Raw genomic sequence first — 20,711 nt, 5'->3', positions numbered from 1 at the left:
ATATTACGTGCCATAAGAGAAAGTTCAGGATATTGAAGTTGATTGGCTTTCTAAAATCCAAGGATATCCAGATTAGGCTGTCTATCAACTTTAGGCTCATCCAAATATAATTCAATTGAGAATTATATCCAGTAGTCACAAAATCAAAGCCTTGGAATATATTAAATTCCTACATTATTGAAAAAATAAAATAAGTTATTTATCATAAACAATACCATATACAAGTACAATACATTTATTTTGATAAAAAAAATTATTTTATGTTACGTTAGAAGCATCCACTTTTCTACATGATTCAAAAGCCTCATAAAAAATACCACTCTCCATGTCTCAATGAGTTAATGTGCTTGTAGTTAGAGCTTTAAGAGAAGTAAGCATAAAAGAAAAAATATACAATCACAGATGTGCATGCTCTCAGTATAACCAGATCCATTAATTTCTGATAACAAAACTCCACAAATTCAAATTTGTACCAGGGTTCCAAAATGACTGCCATGTCCAAGATTAAGCTATGATCTGACCAACATTTTTCAAATTTTTCCTACATCTACAATGATATTCTTTGCATGAAAGCATCTACACTCTACATCAGTAAGCTCAATCAAAAAATCTTGAGAAAAATACAAGTTTGATGTAGGATATCTAACTCATGAAAATACTAAAGTAGCATTATAAAACACACTTAACAACTTATTAATCTTCTAAACTTTTCCCCACTCTTCTTCACATGGACAATGCTTGTAATTATAGTTATTTAATTTCAAATAAAGAAAGGCATGGCGATAAAAGAGAGCACTCACTAGCATAAAAAATGTTGAATTCTATTTTATAGGAACATCTTATCTTAAGTCTTCCTCTACTTTCCAAAGAAAATTGTCTAACACATTCCAAAAATTTTTGTTTCCAAATTTATTAACCTCTCCCATATAATGCTATCTAGGGCTGCAAATGGGTTGGGTCAGATCCTGAGTGACCCTGATCCGACTCGATTTCTTGTTTGGGTCCTAATTTTGGACCCAGACCCGACCCGGTTGAAAATCGGGTCGAGTCCAGATCCGGATCCGGATCTATGTATTTTTATATTCAAAGTTCCACTATATAATAGTAAATAATATCAAATAACTATTGCCCTAATTATTTTTGGAAATGAAAATAGACATTTTACTAGATAAACTATATTTACATATTCAAATTCAACATTCTCTGAAAAAAAATCTGACCCAAAAAAAAATGGTCGGATCGGGTCCGGGTCCGAGTCGAGATTGGGTGGACCCGACCCAACCCAAAAAATAGAACGGATTTAAATTTAGGATCCAACTCGGCCCTACGGATCCTAAAATTCGGGTCGGGTCGGGTCTTATACAAGTCGAGTCGGGTCGGATCGGGTCACGAGTTGACCCAACCCATTTGCAGCCCTAATGTTATCATAAACCTAGAAGATAGGTTAATCTATCTCCTTTAATCTTTATTGCACAATTAAGTCGAGAATATAAGCACAACATCGGACATGAAAAAAATCATCATTTGAGTAAAATACATTCTTTAAATTAAGTTGGATCTTTAGATGAAAACATCATTTACTGATGCATTATTCAAAATCATGCACTACAATATCTTTTCCATCCTCTAATCAATCAATAAATTATAAATTGTTTCGCATAAATATATGCCATTATGTAAAGGAGGCATGTTAAAAATAATAAAATGGGTGGTTAAACACAAATATCCATTTACAGAAATAGAGGTTCACAAATCTGAAGTCAATCTTATCCTATAAAGGAATTGAATGTAGATACAATATTGATTTTTTTTTTTTAATACAATTTCAGCAAATCGGCCTTTACAGCGTTCTTTAATACTAACTTGGCGTTCTCGCAAATATAAGCAAACAAAGATCTAATGCTTCATATACAACAAATTGAAATGGTAGATCATACTTAATAATTGCAAAAGTTAGCAATTCATGGAATTTTGCGGGATCAGATTTAGTAGAACACATTGGCCTATACCCTTCAGATTGTGATTAGAACATTTATCATATGTCATGGTTCTTTCTACAACTCTCTAAATGACGTTTTAGATTTTCGATCCCAATCTTACCACCATATAGATATTCTATACCATATTTCTTGCACTTGTATCTTTGGGTTGCCCTAATTACATAAAAAAATAGATAAACAGGTGAAGTTAGCTCTTTTTTTATATACCATGTGTAAAGCCACCTACTACAACTGCAGTAGAATCTAAAGGCATTGATTCATTTGCTCTATCATCATCACTCTCCAACTCTACATTCATGTCGAACTCTTTGTCCATTTATATCATACAATTTAAAATTATATCAAAAGACCAATATAGAAAGAAAATGATTGATTTTGTGGAGAAATTTACAAATGTGTCTAAACATAATTAAAGAAATTAATCATGCTCAAGAAATTAAAGAAATATTTAAGAAACCAACATACATAACCAGAAAATATTTAGAAATCAAAGAAGGGAAGATGAAGGGAAACTCAGCTTCATCACTTAATTTGCAGCTAAAGCAAAAGGGCTGCTATCGGTTGCCTAAAGACGCAGACTATCCAAGATTGGTTGCTATAAAAAATAACCGATTCTTGCTTCACAAATCAGTAAAATCTTATCCAAAAACCATTAACCTTTCAATACAAATATAAAAATAATATCATAACAGTAGCACATAGTCATAGATAGCAGAACTAAATATAAAGACAATGAGAACATATAGAAACAGGCAGCATAACTGAACACATAAATAATGAGAACATATAGTCAAAGACAACAACTAAGATTGTTGAACACATAAACAATGAGAATATATATGACAGAGAGCATTCTTAATTGTTGTAACCTATGATAAGATCATTTGTGCAGCAACTAAGATTGAAACCAAGAAATACATCTTGAGGATAGTTAGAGGAATGTGAAGCTGAGCTAGAATAACATCTGTGGTTAGTGCAAATTTATAATTCTTAACCTAGTAAGGTAGTCATAGTGCATTGAATTCTTTGATTAGGCATTGAATTATATTAAAACCAATGCTCTAGAACTACCCTCTTTGGTTGCTTGCAGTGAGGTTTTTGATAGTAGTGGAGGTGGGGCTGCAAAGATCTGCATGGAAATGAGTGTCCCATTTTGTGGGAAGGTGCTAATGGATCCGCAGCTTTGCAAGGCAGCTGAGAAAGGCCAATCATGTTTTACTGACCAGAAATGCAGTGCAAGTGCACTTGCTCTAAGAAGAATCATGGAGTAACTGGTTGCAACTTAGCAACAGTCGATATGAAATTTTAATATTACATGCTAATGTGCAGCTTGCGTAGTTAGTTTTTATAAAAATTAAACATTGCAACCGACGTAAATTCTATGCCTAATCAACTGATAATTCTTAGGAATTTGAGTGGAGCAACCACAAGGTCATAGTGGAAACTCATAATTCTTTGATTAGGTTTGTTTTGCCTGGATCCTAGACCTAAATAGCAAGGAAATTAAGCATATAAACTAACCTTGGTACCTCATGTTGAAGACTAGGGTTTTCTGGCCCAATATTCTTAATGTTGAAGATTGAGGGTGCCTTGATGCCGTACCAATCTTTTTTCGTAAAAGGATCAAAAACCACACTACAATAGATTCAGCAAATCAAAACCATATTGAGAGATAAAAAGAGAAAAAATAAGAAAGGAGTTGATGTTAGCGAGCATTTTCTTCTTGCCTCTCTTCTTTTCTTGGAGATCCTCTTGTTCTTGCTGAAGGATGGAAAATCGAGAGAAAGAGGTGAGAGATTGGAATAGAAAGGGTTTGAGTCTTTGAGATAAGATATATTGAGGAAGGCGACGGAGATTTTGAGAGAGTTAGGGTTTGAGATGAAAAGTTAGATTTAGAGAAAGACTAGATTTAATCCTCAACCTCAAGCATCAAGATCTCGGCATCTCACTGCTCGTCGGCTCAATCGATGAGGAAAGGAGCTCAACTTTGGTCAATGGAAGGGGTGAAGCGTTAGTTGGGTCGCTTAGTCAAGAGAACTCCATGGACTAGAGGAAAGGAGATAAAGCCTAAAGAGAAAGAAACACTAGCTAAGGTTGATGGAAGGGGGTGAAGGGTCGGCTAAGTTGATGTAAGGATGTACGCCATAGATAATTAGACCAAGTCAGGTCGGGTCGGATCCACAGCTAAATTTTTTGATGTAAAGGGTCATTTAGGTCGAATCGGGTCTACGTATAATGCAGTCCCAATCCAAAAAATTTGAATCCAATTCGGGTCTGGTTCAAGTCCGAGTCGGGTTGGATTCAAGTCCCATAGAAGAAGTATACCTTGTCAGATACATGTAATTCATTTTGCCTCAAATTCACATGCACATAGTTTTGCCATAAACAATTTATGAACTGCTATCATAAAATCCCCAAAACATATATGAACATGTCCATTATTGCAATCAAATTCCCAAACTAATATATCAACCTCATGGGATTCTTCTTCCACTGTACCTTTAACATGACTATTGGATGGATGCCTGTCTATTTGATGAGCACCGACTCTTCTTTCCTGAAGCTGATCATGATTTTGTGAGAGATACCCTTATGAAAATGGCTGGTCTGAGCTATTACCTTTTTTTGCTCTCTCTTTTTTTACTCCTCAATTGGAGGCGGGCCTCAAATTAGATAATTTTTGGGGGCCCAAGTTTAAACATGTGGGTAAGGCAGTTCCGAGCCCCAAATAAAGTGTGCTAACTACTAGCGTGCTCTTAGCTTAAACATGTGGGCAAGGCTATAAAGAAAACGTAAGTAGTTGTAAAAAAGAAGATAGATACATCTAAAATGGACTGCGAATATGCCATCTAAATTGACATTATAAAAATAATGAGTCGAGTCAAATCGGATCGGTTTGAGATACAGTAAACTCAAGCTCGACCCAGAAAATAGAATTGGTCTAATTTGAAAACTCGACTCAGCCTACGAGTTCTTAAAAATGAGTCAAATTAGGTCCAAAATCTGGATCAATCCGATCAATTTGCAGCCTTAAATACAATAAAACGGTATAGGGTGATTTGCTATAATGGTACCTACTTTGTTACAGGGAATTTTGTATACGTCCCCAACCCATACCCGCCTCAAGATAGGCTGAGGCACCCAGACTTGTCATGTGAGTATACTTAAATCTCCAAACCCACCTCACCTCGCCCGGCCTAGAGTTTGACAGGACGGCCTAGGATAGGACAGAGACTATAAAAATTATTTTTATTTCTTATCTCAGCATACAAATCAAACAAGCAAAAAAGGCTGTAACATCAAACCACAGCAACTGACATAGCATTAAACAGATTAAGATTTCAAGACATAGAATATAAATAAAATATTTAACAATAATACAAACAATAAATAGAAACATTATTCTTAAGAAAAAATACATTAAATTAAGTGCAAAAATTTTTATTAAATACAATAGGCCGGGTTTTGGATGGGTATGCCATTACTCTCCGCTGCGAACCTGCTACAGGTTTTATTTTAAATATCCATCCTCACCCGTGGCTTTGTAAGTAGGTCAGGTACAACTTGTTCCTTTAGGATTGGTGGGCTCAAGACGGTGCAAACTGCCGCCCCCTAGAACTCAGCCGCTCAAAACCATTCAAAATTGGATTAGGCTAAATTTGCCGTATTCTTTTTTTTTTGAAAATAAAAATAATAATTTATATAACTCTAATGTGAGAAATTTGCCATACTTTTAGCTAGCGTTTTGGGCTTCTAGAGGCGGCGTCCGCAATAATTGAACTTACTCCTCCATTGCTGTTACATTGATGCATCAAGAATCGTTGCAATTATTGGGAGAATCAGTTGATTTAGACATCTTCAATGATGTCGTGCTCGGTCCTCGATGCTTTCACAGACCCTGACTTTGGCTTGGTGGTAGGCGTGGTTGCTCACCGGTAGTGGAGTAGATGTGAAATCGCATGCTTTGGCCTTGAAGAAATGGAGTCTTGCTTGTAGTAAGGATGGTTTCCAGGTGGCGATGGGTTGGAAGAAACTAGCATTTGCATTAGCAGCATTGTGCCAGCCCAATTCATCAGAGAGACACCTAACACAATTTTAACCAATTATGTGAAGACCCATGCCTATTTAGTTTCATATCGGTTACTGGATCAAAAAATCTAAATAATACCTTCCGGCTAACTATTTTGGGTAAGGTACTCGGTTGTGACAAATAGTATCAGAGCGAATCCGGTCCATAATCTATGTGGAATAGAGAGATACTGCAGCACGGATCTATTGAGACTGACCACGGCCTGATCATAGTGTTTGTGATTAGATTTGAATGGATTTGAACCCTTAGCCCGATGAGGACCTGTGCGGACATGTGTTTAGTCCTACATCGGTTATTCGTTGGATAGATCTTGAGTACTTATGCAGGATCAAAAAATCTAAATAATATCTTATGACTAGCTATTTTGAGTGAGGTCATGAGTTGTGATATATCACATCAAAGTAATATGGCTTCTAGCTAATGCCCAGCTCCTTGGAAGCTTAGCCCGTTTTCAAGAACTTCTTTAATGGAAAAACAAATAGAACTTATTATCTAGCCTCTATTGATAAGGATGTTGAGAGATACTTTGTTTAAGTGATGGTTTCTTAGTTCTTAAAGATAAAATTATAACTTAAATTCAATACAAACAAGTGGCCAAGGTTCTTATCTTATGGTAATACCGGGCCTAATGTGTTGGGCATGATACCGAATAGAATAAGACCAGAACCTTTTCTGAGACTGCACTATGTTGGATATGACTCCAATGACCTTAGCATGCAACTTTGGGCAACATCAGGAAAGTAGACCCTAAGCATGCAACTTTGGGCAACATCAAGAAAGTAGATAGATCCTTGGCGTGCAACTTTGAGCCACATCAAGAAAGTACAGTTTTTGGTTGCAAAGTTGGAACGTTGGTGGATCGAGAAAGAATTAGAGACACCCCCTTTGAGTGTTTACATAAATATATTTAATTTTAAAAAATTAAATATATTTAAAGTCTAAATTTATAATATAACAATCCAGAACTTTATCTAAAATAACTAGTCGGAAGGTATTATTTGAATTCCTTGATCCTGTATAAGTACCTAAGATCTACCCACCGAATAACCGATATAGGACTAAACATACGCTCACACAGGTCCTCACATATTCTCTCCGTTTAAATTTTGACGTCCTCATCAGGTTAAGAGTTCAAATCTATTTAAGTCTAATCACAAGCACCACGATCGGCCCGTAGTCAGCCCCAATGAATCCGTGCTGCAGTATTTTTTAGTCCACATAAATTATGGATTAGGTCAACTTTGATACTATTTATAACAACCTATGATCTTATCCATAATGGTTAGCGAGAAGATATTATTTGGGTTCCTTGATTTTGTATAAGTATTTAAGATCTGCCGAGCAAATAACCAATATGAGACTAAACACACGCCTACACATATTCTCACATATAATATATAATAGGTAACAAATTTTTATTTTTCATAATTACCTTAAACGTTATAATTGTGTGCTCTATAATATTGTTAGATATTCCATATGTGTTTGGGCTAGGCCAAACTGACATCTGTGAAATTAATTTTAACAAATCCAATCCCAGGCCAAATCTCTTCTACGTAATAATAAAAAACAAAAAGTTACCAACATTCGGGAGAATTTGGAGCAATATCGAGGTTGTTCCTAACTCTTCCAATCGTTTGACTATTCATTTGGGGTTCCAATTTTCTTTCCTATTTATTTCTAATTGATGTTGTTCTCTCTTCTAAGTTGTAATTTCTTTTATCTATTTTAATAAAAGCTGGCTACCTCCTTTTAGCCTCCCTTTATCATCATAAAAAAAAAAAAATTTGCTTCTGGAGATGGTGTTTGCACCTTTCTAAGTCCTTTGCTTTATTGGTTTGGCTTGCTCCTTTCCACCCTATGATGAATGAAAAGCCTTTTCAGCTACTGAAATTCTCGTGGATCATCAGCATTTGCTCTTAACGTTGATTCAGACATCTTAAATCAAGGTAACTTTCCATCAGATGAATGTATTAAAACATAAATGGAGGCAATGGACTCTTACCACTTTGCCAAGGATGGTTTGGTGATGCCACATAGCCAAAGGTGATGGGAGTCATAGAAGGTGTGGCTTGCTCAGAAGTGGGGGAAGAGATGTCAAGACATGCATGGGCTTGGCCATAATGACATCAGGGTGACGGTTGGTTGACTTGGGTCAAAGAGAGATAGAGAGAGAGATTAGTTGAAGGGCAAATCAAATATAAGTCAAAAGTGTCGGACTAAAATCTCACAAATCACCAATGATATAAAAAAAAAAAAATCTTGTTATAAATTCATATACTCAAGAGGGCTCAAATGAGACATCGCTTCACCGCTATGGAAAATTAGAACTCCTTCTAAAACTAAATTCTTCTTTGGTTATCTCTTATGAACAAGCTGAATACCAAAGATCATCTTTTTAGGAAGCATATATCTTCATTCAATACCCTTTTATTTCTTCTATTCGGTATGCTCTTTGCTCTCGCCTTGGGGTACCTACACTAAATCATTGTCCTAAAGACATGCAGCCAGCCATCTTTATCCTTATTGCTGCTATTACGTACCTGGTCCTGCTGGAACGAGAGGAATGCAAGAATTTTCCTTCAAGAAAGTTTATCTCCTACTGCTATAGCTATCAATGGATTAAAAGATTGGTTGGTCCTTTTTGCAGTCATAAGGAACTGCCTGGCTTTTCTACTTGAGCTTGGACTAGTTTTCTTCACAGCTTTTCTACTGGACTCCTGCTGTGATCCTCCAACCGCTATTTCTTCTGGCAGTGGTGCTCTCTTTTGCAGGCATGTAGCTTCAGACTAGCCTTCTATTTATCCATGTTATTATCTACGAGCATTCCCTCAGCTTCTCTATCTTGTAATATGGCTTCTTTCCAAAATTTGGGAGACTATGGTGTCTACTGTCACAGCCCAAACTCCCCCTCACCTCAAAAATAATGTAGGGACATTGCAGGAGAGTTAGCATATGCCACAAATTCTTATGGCTGTGGCTTGTTACCAAGAGCATCTTTTCCTGCAAAAATTAATGGATCTTATTATCTCTTGTCCAAGATCTTGTCCATAAGATCATGAATAAAAAAAAAAAGAAGAAGAAGTTGAATTAAGCATGCTTGAAAGAGAAAGTTATAGCATGAATTCGATCCAATAAGAAAGATACTAAAGAAGTGACCAGTTGGGTGGACATGATATCCCTGTCGGTAGTAAACAGGAAAAGGAAGTAAGTCCGGTCCTTCTCCAAGTTACTTTTGCCGACCTTGAAGCAGATATGTGGTGCCATTTGTCTATCTTCGAATTAGAGCCCATGGTACGACTTGCCTACCTCTTGATGAAAAGAAGACATGAATGTTCCGCATGACAATTTGTGCTTAAGCTTCTCAAATGTTCCTCTGCACTTTCACCTGGACCACCTTATCTTCACCACCACCAAGGATGAAGATATCCTTCTCTTGACCAAACCACTACTTCCATCCTTGTTCCCCATTATGGACCTTGTCACACCCATGGACCAAGATGAAAGCTCTAGTTCTTCCTATGAAGACTTGTTTGGTTCTCAGAATTTTTTTTTTTCACTGGAATGCTTTTTCTAAAAAAATGATTCCTAAGAATATTATGCCTAAAAAAATGGTTTTGGTATATTTGGGTGATCATGAGAAATTAACACATTCCACAGTGGCTTATATTTGGTTGGGCATCTATTTTCTTGAGAAAGTTATTAGAAATACGTATTATACTCTTAATAAAGGAAAAGACTTTATCCATAGATTTTGATGGCTTAAGAATATTTTTGAAAAAAAAGGAACTCTAATTACCAACCGGTGGAAAAGTAGCTTTTTTATATCTTCATGAGTTTTTCTTTTCTATGAAACTTTAGAATTTTATTCTCATGAGAATAATACTTTTTCATCTTCCTTCTTTGAAAACTTCAACCAAATAGGAGGCATTTCTTTATTTTTCCGCTGGCCACATTTTTTTGTTTTCTTTTCTTGCAAACTAAATGAGTCCTAATAGAACTCAGCACGACGTAAGGCTTATGTAGGAAGACATTAGATTCTGGAGTTCTTGATGAATGGCCATAATGCTACGCAGATATCAAAAGAAAGGAGAACAGAGGAGTCATGTTTTAGGGCAGAGAAAAGATAGGCTGTGCCATCTGGCTGGGAGTTATGGATTTGTCAGTCTAAAGCAATGCACAAGGAAACAGAAACCTCAAGAAGGAAAGATAAAAGGCACCTGAGAATTTGGGTTTAATTCAGAGCTAGTTCCTAACCCATCTTAAGCATGTCATTGTTCTCACTGTGCCTTTAACAATTCCATTGAACATAAGAAGAAGCGTGGATGACAAATATACTTAAAATTTTTGAAGGTACAATCATCTTACGTCTCCCTTACAATAATAATTAAAAGCTCAACCAGTTTTTCCTTATTTTATAAGGGAGCAGCTGTAGCAGTGTGAGATGTGGGAACAAATTATTTGGAGCACTATGGACCTGAAGATACCATGAAGTTCCAGTCTAGCATAAGAATGGATGAAATTCGGCATGCTAGTAAAAGAAACACACATACATCCACACTTTGATTTGCCGAGTTGAACAAACGCATTTATAGCATTATGGACCCAGTGACGCTGGAGTTCCCAGTCTAGCATAAGAATGGATATCGTGGCTTGCTACCAGAAGAAGCAGACCTACTTTGATCTGCCAAGTTGAAACCAATTATTTGGAGCAATATGGACCGAGTGACACTTTGAAGTTCCAGTCTAGTATAAGAAAGGATACACTTTGGCATGCTGACAAATGAAGCCAACCTACTTTGATCTGCCAAGTTGAGACGAATTATTTGAACCATGATGGACCTAATGACAGTATGAAGATCAAGTCTAGTGCAAGAAAAGGATGTATTTTGGCATTCTAACAAAAGAAAAGCACCCACTTTGATATGCCAATCCAGTGTCTGAGCCTCTGAGCCTAACTCACATCACGGCGTGGGGTATCCATGGCTCTGCAGTACAATTGCTGCCGAACAACAGCTAAGTGCTTTAGCTTTTCCAGAACACGTACCCACTGCCCAAATAAATTCATTGAAGGGTCATGAAACGCTGAAGACCGTGACCCTTCATCTCTTTCCTTTGTCCATGGCTCCATGGGCCCAAAACACGCGTACCAGGCTGGACCATAGATAGTGATGTTGGGCAAGATTTCATGGTGTCGTAGGATATTTGTAGACATACTTTGTCTCTAGTCCTTCACACTTGCAGGGGAGGGGCATCTTCGTTTAATAGCAGTGGATTCTCTCTCTATATATAGATGGCACCACCACTCATATGCTCAAGGTAAGGAGAGTCACACATTGGCCAAGGCCTTAAGCATTGTTACTCTTCTACTGGGGGAGGTTGGACAGTTCTATCTGTGAGCAATGGCTGAGGATGGAAGAGGGAAGGAGACGAAGCAGGGTGGTCTCAAGACTATGCCATTTATACTAGGTGAACTATATATGATACAAGTAGTTATTCTCAAACTTCACTAGTCGATACATCTGTGTTGTCTATTTAGACTCTCCGTTTTCTGGGCTTGTTTTTTTTTGGCTGCAAGGAATCGGATGGGAACCTAATTTGAGCACTAAGTAGGAGTCTAACATCATCCTCAATCACTGTCTATCATAGTTTCATAAATCATGCTATTTTAAAGATCGAATGCCGTTATTAGTCTCTCTCATTATTGATCTCCTCTGCTTGACAATGGGTGAGTTCTATGGTATTGCACATCTCGCTCCTTCAAAGCCGTATTTTGGGGCTCAGCTGTAAAGTTTATAGGCTTTGGGGATTTTTTTACTCCTTTCTTTCTAACCTCAATTCATGGGAAACTTTATGTAGTCATGCTCTGTTTTCTCTGGTACTCTTAATAGAAGGAATTATAAACAGATGCGACGTCATGATATCTGGTGTTTACGACTTGGTTTCATCATCCCAGGGAAGTGATCTCAACTTTAACAAGTTTTTACATAATCAAAAAAAGAAAAAACTTCGACAAACTTTATATTATGGTTCCACTAGTAGTATTCAACTATTTTCATGGAGCTTAAAGGACATCAATTTCCTTTCATATTTATAAGATTGCTCAATTTATACTTCCATGCAGCAAATGAAATCTGCGACAGATTTGCCACCTCGGGATTCAGTGCAAACAAGATCACATACTTAACCCAGCAGCTTCACATGCCTCTGGTTCAGGCCTCAAACACCCTCACCAACTTTGGTGGCACGTCAAGCCTGACACCTATCGTCGGCGCCCTGATCGCCGACTCCTTCGCCGGCCGCTTCTGGACCATAACTGTAGGCTCCATCATCTATCAGCTTGGAATGATGACCCTCACCATATCAGCCGTCCTCCCGTCGCTCCGCCCGCCACCCTGTTCCCCTCAACAACCATGCCGGCAAGCGTCGTCACTGCAGCTCGCAGTTCTCTATCTCTCACTCCTCTGCACTTCCATTGGCTCTGGCGGCATCCGTCCCTGCGTCGTGGCCTTCGGGGCCGACCAGGTCGAACTCCAGGGGGATGCCGGCCACAAGTGGAACTTCTTTAACCTTTACTTCTTCAGCATGGGGATGCCTGTACTCTTGGCCTTGACTGTGGTGGTGTACATCCAGGAGCATGTGGGCTGGGGCTGGGGCTTTGGCATTCCCACCGTTGCCATGTGCCTCTCTATAATAGCTTTTGTGATAGGTTATCCTCTCTACATTAAGATGAAGCCTGGGGGGAGCCCATTAACCAGGTTAACCCAAGTCCTGGTCGCTGCCTTCAGGAAGAGGGATGTGGTAAAACCTGAGGACCCTAGTCTCCTCTACGAGGATAAGGAGCTGGATGCTGATATCTCTACCACCGGCAGGCTACTTCACACCAACCAGCTTGTGTAAGCCACTGAACACTGAATTTTATCAAAAAAATTCATTCCAAGTCTGGGTTTCTTTTCTCAAAATTATGCTTACATAAACTACACACTATAGCTACGAATATCAAGGGAAGAAAACTAAAAGACTTTCAAAGTATCGCATGTGCCCACAAATTCGACAGATTAATATACTAAAAATTATTTGGCACTTGAAAAATTAGAAAAGATTAGGAGAAGATGATTACTTTCAACTGATTGTGGAAACTGGTTGCATGAAGGTTTTTGGATCGAGCAGCGGTGGTGGTGGAGGGTGACATCGAAGAGTCTGGCCAACCGAGGCTCTGGAGGTTATCGACGGTCCACCGCGTGGAGGAGCTCAAGTCCATCATCCGAATGATCCCCATTTGGTCGGTCGGCATCTTTGTGGTGACTGCAGCCTCCCACAGCTACACCTTTGCAATCCAACAGGCACGTTCCATGGACCGCCACCTTACCCCCAAGTTTCAAATCCCCCCAGCCACCATCTCCATCTTCACAGTAATGACCATGCTCCTCAGCTTAGCCTTCTATGATCGGGTCTTCGTCCCGGTGGCTCGTCGGATCACTGGAAAGCCTTCCGGCATCACATACCTTCAGCGCATGGGCATTGGCTTGGCCATCTCCAATTTAGCCAATGTTGCTGCAGCTCTTGTCGAAACCAAGCGGAAGGCGGTCGCGGCGGAGCACGGGCTGCTCGATATGCCGGACGCGACCATTCCAATCAGTGTCTTCTGGTTGGTGCCTCAGTATGCGATCCACGGGCTGGCTGACGCCTTCTCGTCAGTGGCACACATGGAGTTTCTCTATGATCAGTCCCCGGAGAGCATGAGAAGCACGGCAGCCGCTCTGTTCTGGCTTGCGGGATCCCTCGGAAACTACCTGGGGACTTTGCTGGTGACTCTGGTTCATGACTATACTAAGGAAAAGGGGGACTGGCTCCAGGACAACATCAATAGGGGGAAGTTGGATTACTACTACTGGCTTGTGACAGGAATGCAGGTATTCAACCTTGGGTACTATATCATCTGTGCAATGTTTTATACCTTTAAGCCTTTGGAAGTAGCCAAGCCTGAGAACCCTTCGAAAGTTGTGGACGAGGAAGTTGGTGCCAAAGAAGTGGAGTTCAGCAAAGTGGGAACTTAGAGATTGGAAAGATGAAGTTTACCATTGGTGTAGATATTGTTATCCACTGTAGCTAAGTTTTGCCAACAATAATAGTAAGTATATTGTTGGAGGATTAAGTATCGTATATTAAGCATATTACATGCATATAGCCTTAGTGGTATGCTGATCACCTCGTGATCGTTGTAACCACCACGTATGTAATAATTCTCTCTTAATATATTAACATATAGAGAAGGAGAGCTATTAACAATCCAATGGAAGCTCTGCATCTCTTTAAAACTTCCTTGATGCTCTTGCATGTTGTTCAATCCCATGACGTCGTCACGCATCGTTCCCATCACAAGCACCCATTTGCTCTTCGTTCCTCTTGCATCCACCTCCTACCAGTCCTATCAAACCATTGATGAAGAGTATGTTCTCACAAAGCATGTCAGCTGGGCGTGCTCTTACGAAGTTTTCTCAACAGGTTCTCTCCACAAGTTGCATGTGTATTGTAACACCCGGTCCTTTGAGAATCGGTCTTGGTCCCCTTGAGCAGCCTGGTATTTAATTTAGGTTGCGGCCTAAGCTTGGCTTGAAGTGGGGCCCATATGATCGACCTCAGCAAAAGGAGGAGGCGGACTCCCACTCCCCAATCTCCAACAGGGTCTAGGAAAGCTAGCCTCGGCCGCTTATATACCCTATAAAAAGGGAAGTTGCTTAGCGGTCCAAAGTTAGACCCGTTTATAACGAACAGTTCTTTTAATAAGCGGTCCATTGACATATGAAATGCTATAAGGAGACCAAAATACCCCTGACCTTTTTCCTCTTCCATCGTTCCTCGTATGCTCTGTGTTCATTTGAAAGAGCCCTATTCAAAGTTCACCGATTTCAGCCCTCGTTCGTCCCCAATCTTCGTATCCTAATCCTCTCTTCCGACGGAAAAAATTCCATAAAAATCTCGCCCGATTCCGCTTGATTTTTACGCCCGGTTTCAAACCCTAGAACTGCAAACCACTTCCCAATGGTACTCGATCTTCCTCTTTTTTCCTGTTAAGCCGTTCCCCTTTTGGAAAAGTAGAACCCTTCCGACCCGATTCTGAGGAGCAAGGAGATATTTTCTGTCCGGCCTCGGAGTCGACCTTCGAACCGACTTCGCCCTGTTCGTTTGTAGCGGAAGCTTAGGTGGACATTGGTCTCTCCAACCTTCCCTGAGTCGTCTCTGCATTCCTTCAACAGGTTTGTCACCGCATACTTTCTCGAATAATGTATTGAACACGGACGTGATATGCAGTATTGTACGGCATTCTAGATAGTTGTTGGAATGGTCTAGTGGTTTTGCCGAATTAATGGACAGAGAGGTTGTGGTAGCACATTTAAGATATTTGTTGTGGAAAAATTTTTCTATTCCGTGCTAATTGTGTTATTTGTTTTAGTTTTTAGGATGATTTATTTTTCGTTGATATTATTTAAAATAATAATTTGTAACTATATTTGTGATGCAGAAATCTAAGATGGCCCCAAAGCAGAGTACCGGCAAAAAATCCTCTGTTGGCCTGAGTAATATGGTTAATGGAAGGTGTTATTTCACCCACTTTATAAATTTTATGGTCATCCTAATCCCATGCATGTCTGATGAACGGAAGGAAAGAATACGTTGCACTCCATTTGGGCACATGCTAGGTCTACCGTATATAAAATAGAGTAGGCCTGTCTTGGACACATAGCTCTTCCTTTGGGATAATGTTGAGGAGGGTTTTTGGTTTGGTAGGGTTATAGTACCTTTTGTAGGGACTGATTTCGCACTAATCCTTAATTTGAGTGTGACGGGTGATGAGGTGCAACTGCATAGGAAGGGGAGGCTTACGTGTGACCTCATCACCCGATTTTTTGATGGTGACCACCAGAAAGCCAGTAGAGACGCAATTAAAAGTAGATTACAAGTCCTTGTCGGTAAGAGCAGTCGACAAGATGTGGAGGATTTTATAAAATTATGGGTTCTTTATTTTTTTGGGACTATCCTCTTCCCAACCGTACGCTACTATGTCCCTAAGACATTATGTTCATTTGTTGATGATTTAGACCGCTTAGGTTCGTATAGTTGGGGTCTTGCCGTTTTCTCTTTTCTTCGGCAGCAAATACCTACCCTAGCCGATAGTGTGAAGACTAGAAACATCACAGGCCAAGGGGTTGGTAGATACATGGATGGCTGCACGGTCGCCCTGGTGGTAAGCATCATAAGATGTTTTTTTTTAAATTTCATTGTTACGATATATATATTTAGATGTAATTTGATGTTTACAATGCATTTTGGGCAAGTATGGGCTGTTGAGCATGCTAACAGCATTGTTGGAAGGCACCGGCCACCGTTCATGTATCCACGTCTCGTACGCTGGAACAACACCCCATTCCCCCGCAGGGTGGACGTGATTGCGGATGTTATGAAAAATTTAAAATGATTTGAGGTTTGAATGTTGAATTCTTACATTGGAAATATTTTAACTTGTACGTAAATTTAACTGTTCGCATGCTTTAGGTTATTGAGAAGCTAGAACCAAGAGAGGAGGAGTTGCACCTTCTCTTGCAAGGAATGCCATAATTACTACGGCCTGATGAGAGGCGTACGGAGACAGAACAGCAACAATCCGTGCATGTCGGAACTCAGGTATTAGCAGCTTACTGTGACATAGCATTTCCAAACATAGTTAAAAGCACTTTTGATTTGGCATGCACTTTTCACTTGCCGGCACATAGTTCAAGTTTGCACACATGGATGTATGCCTACAGTTTGTTCAATTCATACACCACATTCATTATTGTGTTGTTTTAGATTCCGTCATTCAGCCAAAGTGATCGACATCCACTGCGGAAAATTCACACACGTATCACAGTGCTTGAGATGTGTTTGCTACAACATGGCTTTAGTTTACCAGACCCTCATCCTATTGGGGATGTTGAGAATACCCGCATAGAACAGCTCGATAAGAGGGTGTCGACAATAGAGAAAGTCCTACGAGATAAGGGCCTTCTGGTTGATGACAAACCTGGGGAGCATGCTACAGTTCCCGCTGAGGTAAGCATGCTTTCTCTGTATAAGGTCTGACAAGTTAACTATTAGTTCTAGTATGAATCGACTTGCTTGATTTAAATATGATCTTCCTTGATTACGTGAAGGAGCATACCACAGTTGATCCACCTATTCACGACGATGCTCTTCAGAAAGATCATATGCAGCATAGTGCTGATTCGGTGGAGGTATGTAATTTTTTGGTACGTAGTGTTCGCAGTTTTTAGAATGGTAGTATAAATTGTCTTGAAATGTATTTTCTTATCAGGTTATTTGGTCCACTGATGCTGAAGCTAAGAAGAAAGCTGGAGCTCCGAGCTCATATGTGTCCTCTTTATGCAAGCGCGTGAAGCTGGGAGCACGCGAGCGCAAGCCATCGGAGAAAGCGAAGGCCATATCACACCAGCCAAAGACTTATAAAAGGGCTAAAAAAAGGGTCAAAGTTGCCCAAATAGATGAGCTTTGTATGGGAATTACTATTGATACCGAGGATTCGCCTGCTCGGTCAACCAACATATTCGACCCACCGACAAGTTCATTAATGGAGCTCCAAAAATCTGCTCCAACATGAGAGGAAACCTCCCCCCCAGGAGCGGTATAGAAATATTGTCTCGTCCATATGTGTTTATTTATCCATATTGAATTTGAGTCTGTACAGTTAAGTTTCCTAACCAAAATATATGTCGTCACCATTTATTCAACTTAGCATATAGTGCCATCCACTAAAGTTAACGATCTTGAGAGAGTGGCACTAAAATGTAGCTTTCATGGGAAGGGACAGGTATACTCCCTATTTACTATGAAGAAGCTATTAAATTCTTTCTTGAAGAATATGAGTTTGGGTAAGTTAATTATATTAACTTACCATTTTTCATAATTATCGCATTGAAAGTTGCTTAAACATTTGAATTATGTAAGAATATAATATGGGAGGACGAAGATCGTACCAAACCTGCATGCAGCCCTGATGCCTTAGTGCAGCTCCTGCATGACAAGCCACTACGGAGTGACGTATGTTCCTACAATGAACTACTACTGAAAATTGTAATTTGGTACTGACTGCGTACTTTTTTTATTGCGTACAGATAATCAATGTGTACTTTCGCATTTTGGAGCTTCTGCCTCGTGCGTATACTGAGATTATTGACAATCCGTGTTTATATTTGCGCTGCGAGATCCAGATTTTGACTTACTGCTCATGATATCTCGTTCTTACATTTTTCCAATTGAAATTCATCGTGCCAACGGGGCTGTAACAAATAAATTGTATGCAGGCTGCCGTGCTCCAGCATCTACCATTGGATTACCTCTCAATTACCACTGATGTTACCAAAAGAATCATAGAGTCATTGGTGCCCAGTATTCAAACATGGCTTCGGGAATTCAGATGTGCCAATCTTCAAAAGTGTAGATATCTCTTCATTCCGATAAATATGGGATGGCATTGGTATCTACTTTCTCTGGACTTGAAGGACCAGCGTTTCGAATGCTACAACTCCTTGTGGAGTTTCGACATTGGGGTGGACGCTGTTAGATATATTGGTATCACTTGTGAAATTTGATATTACTGATTTTCTTCTTTATCATAGGTATGTTCTTAAAATTTTGCATTCTTCACATTATTGCAGGCATCTTTTGTGAGATTGTGGCTAAACGACTATGTCGGATTTTGTATCCCTGAATTAGCATATTTTGAAATTCGACAATGTGCACAACAACGAAATGATAGTGTCGACTGTGGGGCATACATGCTTATGTTTGCAGAGGGACTTACCCGAGGCAGCACGAGACCATTGCAGGAAGAATTGAAGGATCCATCTTTACACAGGAGCTGGGCTGCAGGGAGTATGCTATTACATTCCGGGAGCATTGCCAGTGTTAGGTTTAGGTCAATGTACCATGCGAAGACTTGTACAGAGAAATCTTAGACTACTTGTTGTATCACATGAATGCAAATGAGTTGTAAAACTTGATTGTAAATGTGTTCTAAAGGATGTTTGTCCAACTGTAATTTTCATGTTCTGTGTAATATAACATTTTCACAGATAATATCATTATTCCCTGCAAAGTCCATATTGATTGGCAATTTTTTCAAGTCCCTATCATGCTCATCGCTTAACTGAAAAGTCCACGGTGACTTATTAAACTGAGCCACTTAAACGTATTTTCAGGTTGTCACGTAATTCATATTGAAAATTTCTCGTAAATCAAATGCAATCTTAGACAACTTAAAAATCGATTTGTACAGTGCGAGTTCATCGTAACATTATCAACCCGCACTAAACTAACAATGATATGCATCAACATTTCTGGTTTCATAAAGCGTGTCGGAGTTTGAGAAACTGTCTTCAGCATTACATTCCTGTGGTCGACTCCTAAATTCAAGGGTCGACACTTGTTCGCCACGAGTCGACTCAATATATAGACTGGAGTCGACTCTGGCACACTGGCCACTCTTAAGGGTCGACTCGAGAATGTCCAGAGGTCGACTCCAGTGTGCCTGAGATCGACACTTAGGCTCTGGCTGTTTTCGGCTGCTCTCTATCTTGGCTCTGTGTCACTTAAGGGGTCGACTCGCCATTCACTGGGGTCGACTCCCTTAGACTGGAGTCGACCCCAGCACACCAGCCACTCTTAAGCGTCGACTCCCTTATCTCCAGAGGTCGACTCCAGTCTGCCTGAGGTTGACACTTAGGCTCTGGCTGTTTTCGGCTGCTCTCTGTCTTGGCTTTGTGCCACTTAAGGGGCCGACTCGACTCGACTGGGGTCGACTCCCTTAGACTGGAGTCGACTCTGGCACACCAGCCACTCTTAAGAGTCGACATGGGGATGTCCAAAGGTTGACTCCAGTGTGCCTGAGGTCGACACTTAGCCTCTGGCTGTTTTCGGATGCTCTTTGTCTTGTGTTGCCCAAGATGACAACCCAAGAGGAGGGGTGAATTGGGTTTTCTAAAAATTATGTTTCCTAATTTTTACTTTGAATTGAATGCAGCGGAATAATAAGATGTTATTTACTTAAGTTCTAGGCGATTACACGTAAAGTAGTGGAAGATTAAGCTAGAGCAATTATAATCTATGAGAATGGTAAGGATGGAGTGGAAGCTAAGCAAGTTCTAAACAATCACTTATAAATCAATAGGAAACAAAGCTAGAGATATTACACAATCAAGTATGAATGTAAGGCATGAAACACAAGAGATAAGGCATCACAAACACAAAGATGTATAGTGGTTCGGTGCACCCCAGCACCTACATCCACTCCCCAAGACCTCTTGGAAATTTCACTATAATCCCTCAGATTACAGCCGGTTGTTTTACAAGCTCACAACCCAACTTGTTGTTTTGTGAGATCACAACGAACTCGGTCGGTTTTCACAGGCTCACCGACTAGAACCAACCGATTGTTTCCACGGGCTCACAATCCAACCCAGTTGGTTTTTTCCGGTTCACCAACCACAACCTTACACCGTTGGTTTTTTCCTTTGGCTCACCAACAAACCTTAACACCGTTGGTTTTTCCTTTGGCTCACCAACAA

At 39.8% G+C, this 20,711-nt stretch overlaps 1 protein-coding gene across 1 annotated transcript; it reads left to right on the top strand.

The window, feature by feature from the left end:
* The first annotated feature begins 11,398 nt into the window (after positions 1-11,398).
* LOC120106303 (protein NRT1/ PTR FAMILY 3.1-like) lies at positions 11,399-14,384 on the top strand. The gene is made up of 3 exons (XM_039119287.1): positions 11,399-11,559; positions 12,215-12,986; positions 13,244-14,384. Exons 1-3 carry the CDS (start codon positions 11,493-11,495, stop codon positions 14,145-14,147), a joined length of 1,743 nt encoding a protein of 580 aa, XP_038975215.1. The 5' UTR covers positions 11,399-11,492; the 3' UTR covers positions 14,148-14,384.
* Positions 14,385-20,711: the final 6,327 nt, after the last annotated feature.

The sequence above is a fragment of the Phoenix dactylifera genome, unplaced genomic scaffold, assembly GCF_009389715.1.
Source record: "Phoenix dactylifera cultivar Barhee BC4 unplaced genomic scaffold, palm_55x_up_171113_PBpolish2nd_filt_p 000522F, whole genome shotgun sequence".
Lineage (NCBI taxonomy): Eukaryota > Viridiplantae > Streptophyta > Magnoliopsida > Arecales > Arecaceae > Phoenix > Phoenix dactylifera.
This window is presented reverse-complemented; position numbering and strand designations above follow the sequence as displayed.

Bases quoted from the DNA above. Each gene is read 5' to 3' on its own strand.
- LOC120106303 (XM_039119287.1), top strand. From the start codon at position 11,493: ATGGCTGAGGATGGAAGAGGGAAGGAGACGAAGCAGGGTGGTCTCAAG. The intron at 11,560-12,214 runs GTGAACTATATA...ACTTCCATGCAG, and splicing joins GACTATGCCATTTATACTAG to CAAATGAAATCTGCGACAGA. The intron at 12,987-13,243 runs GTAAGCCACTGA...GGTTGCATGAAG, and splicing joins CTTCACACCAACCAGCTTGT to GTTTTTGGATCGAGCAGCGG.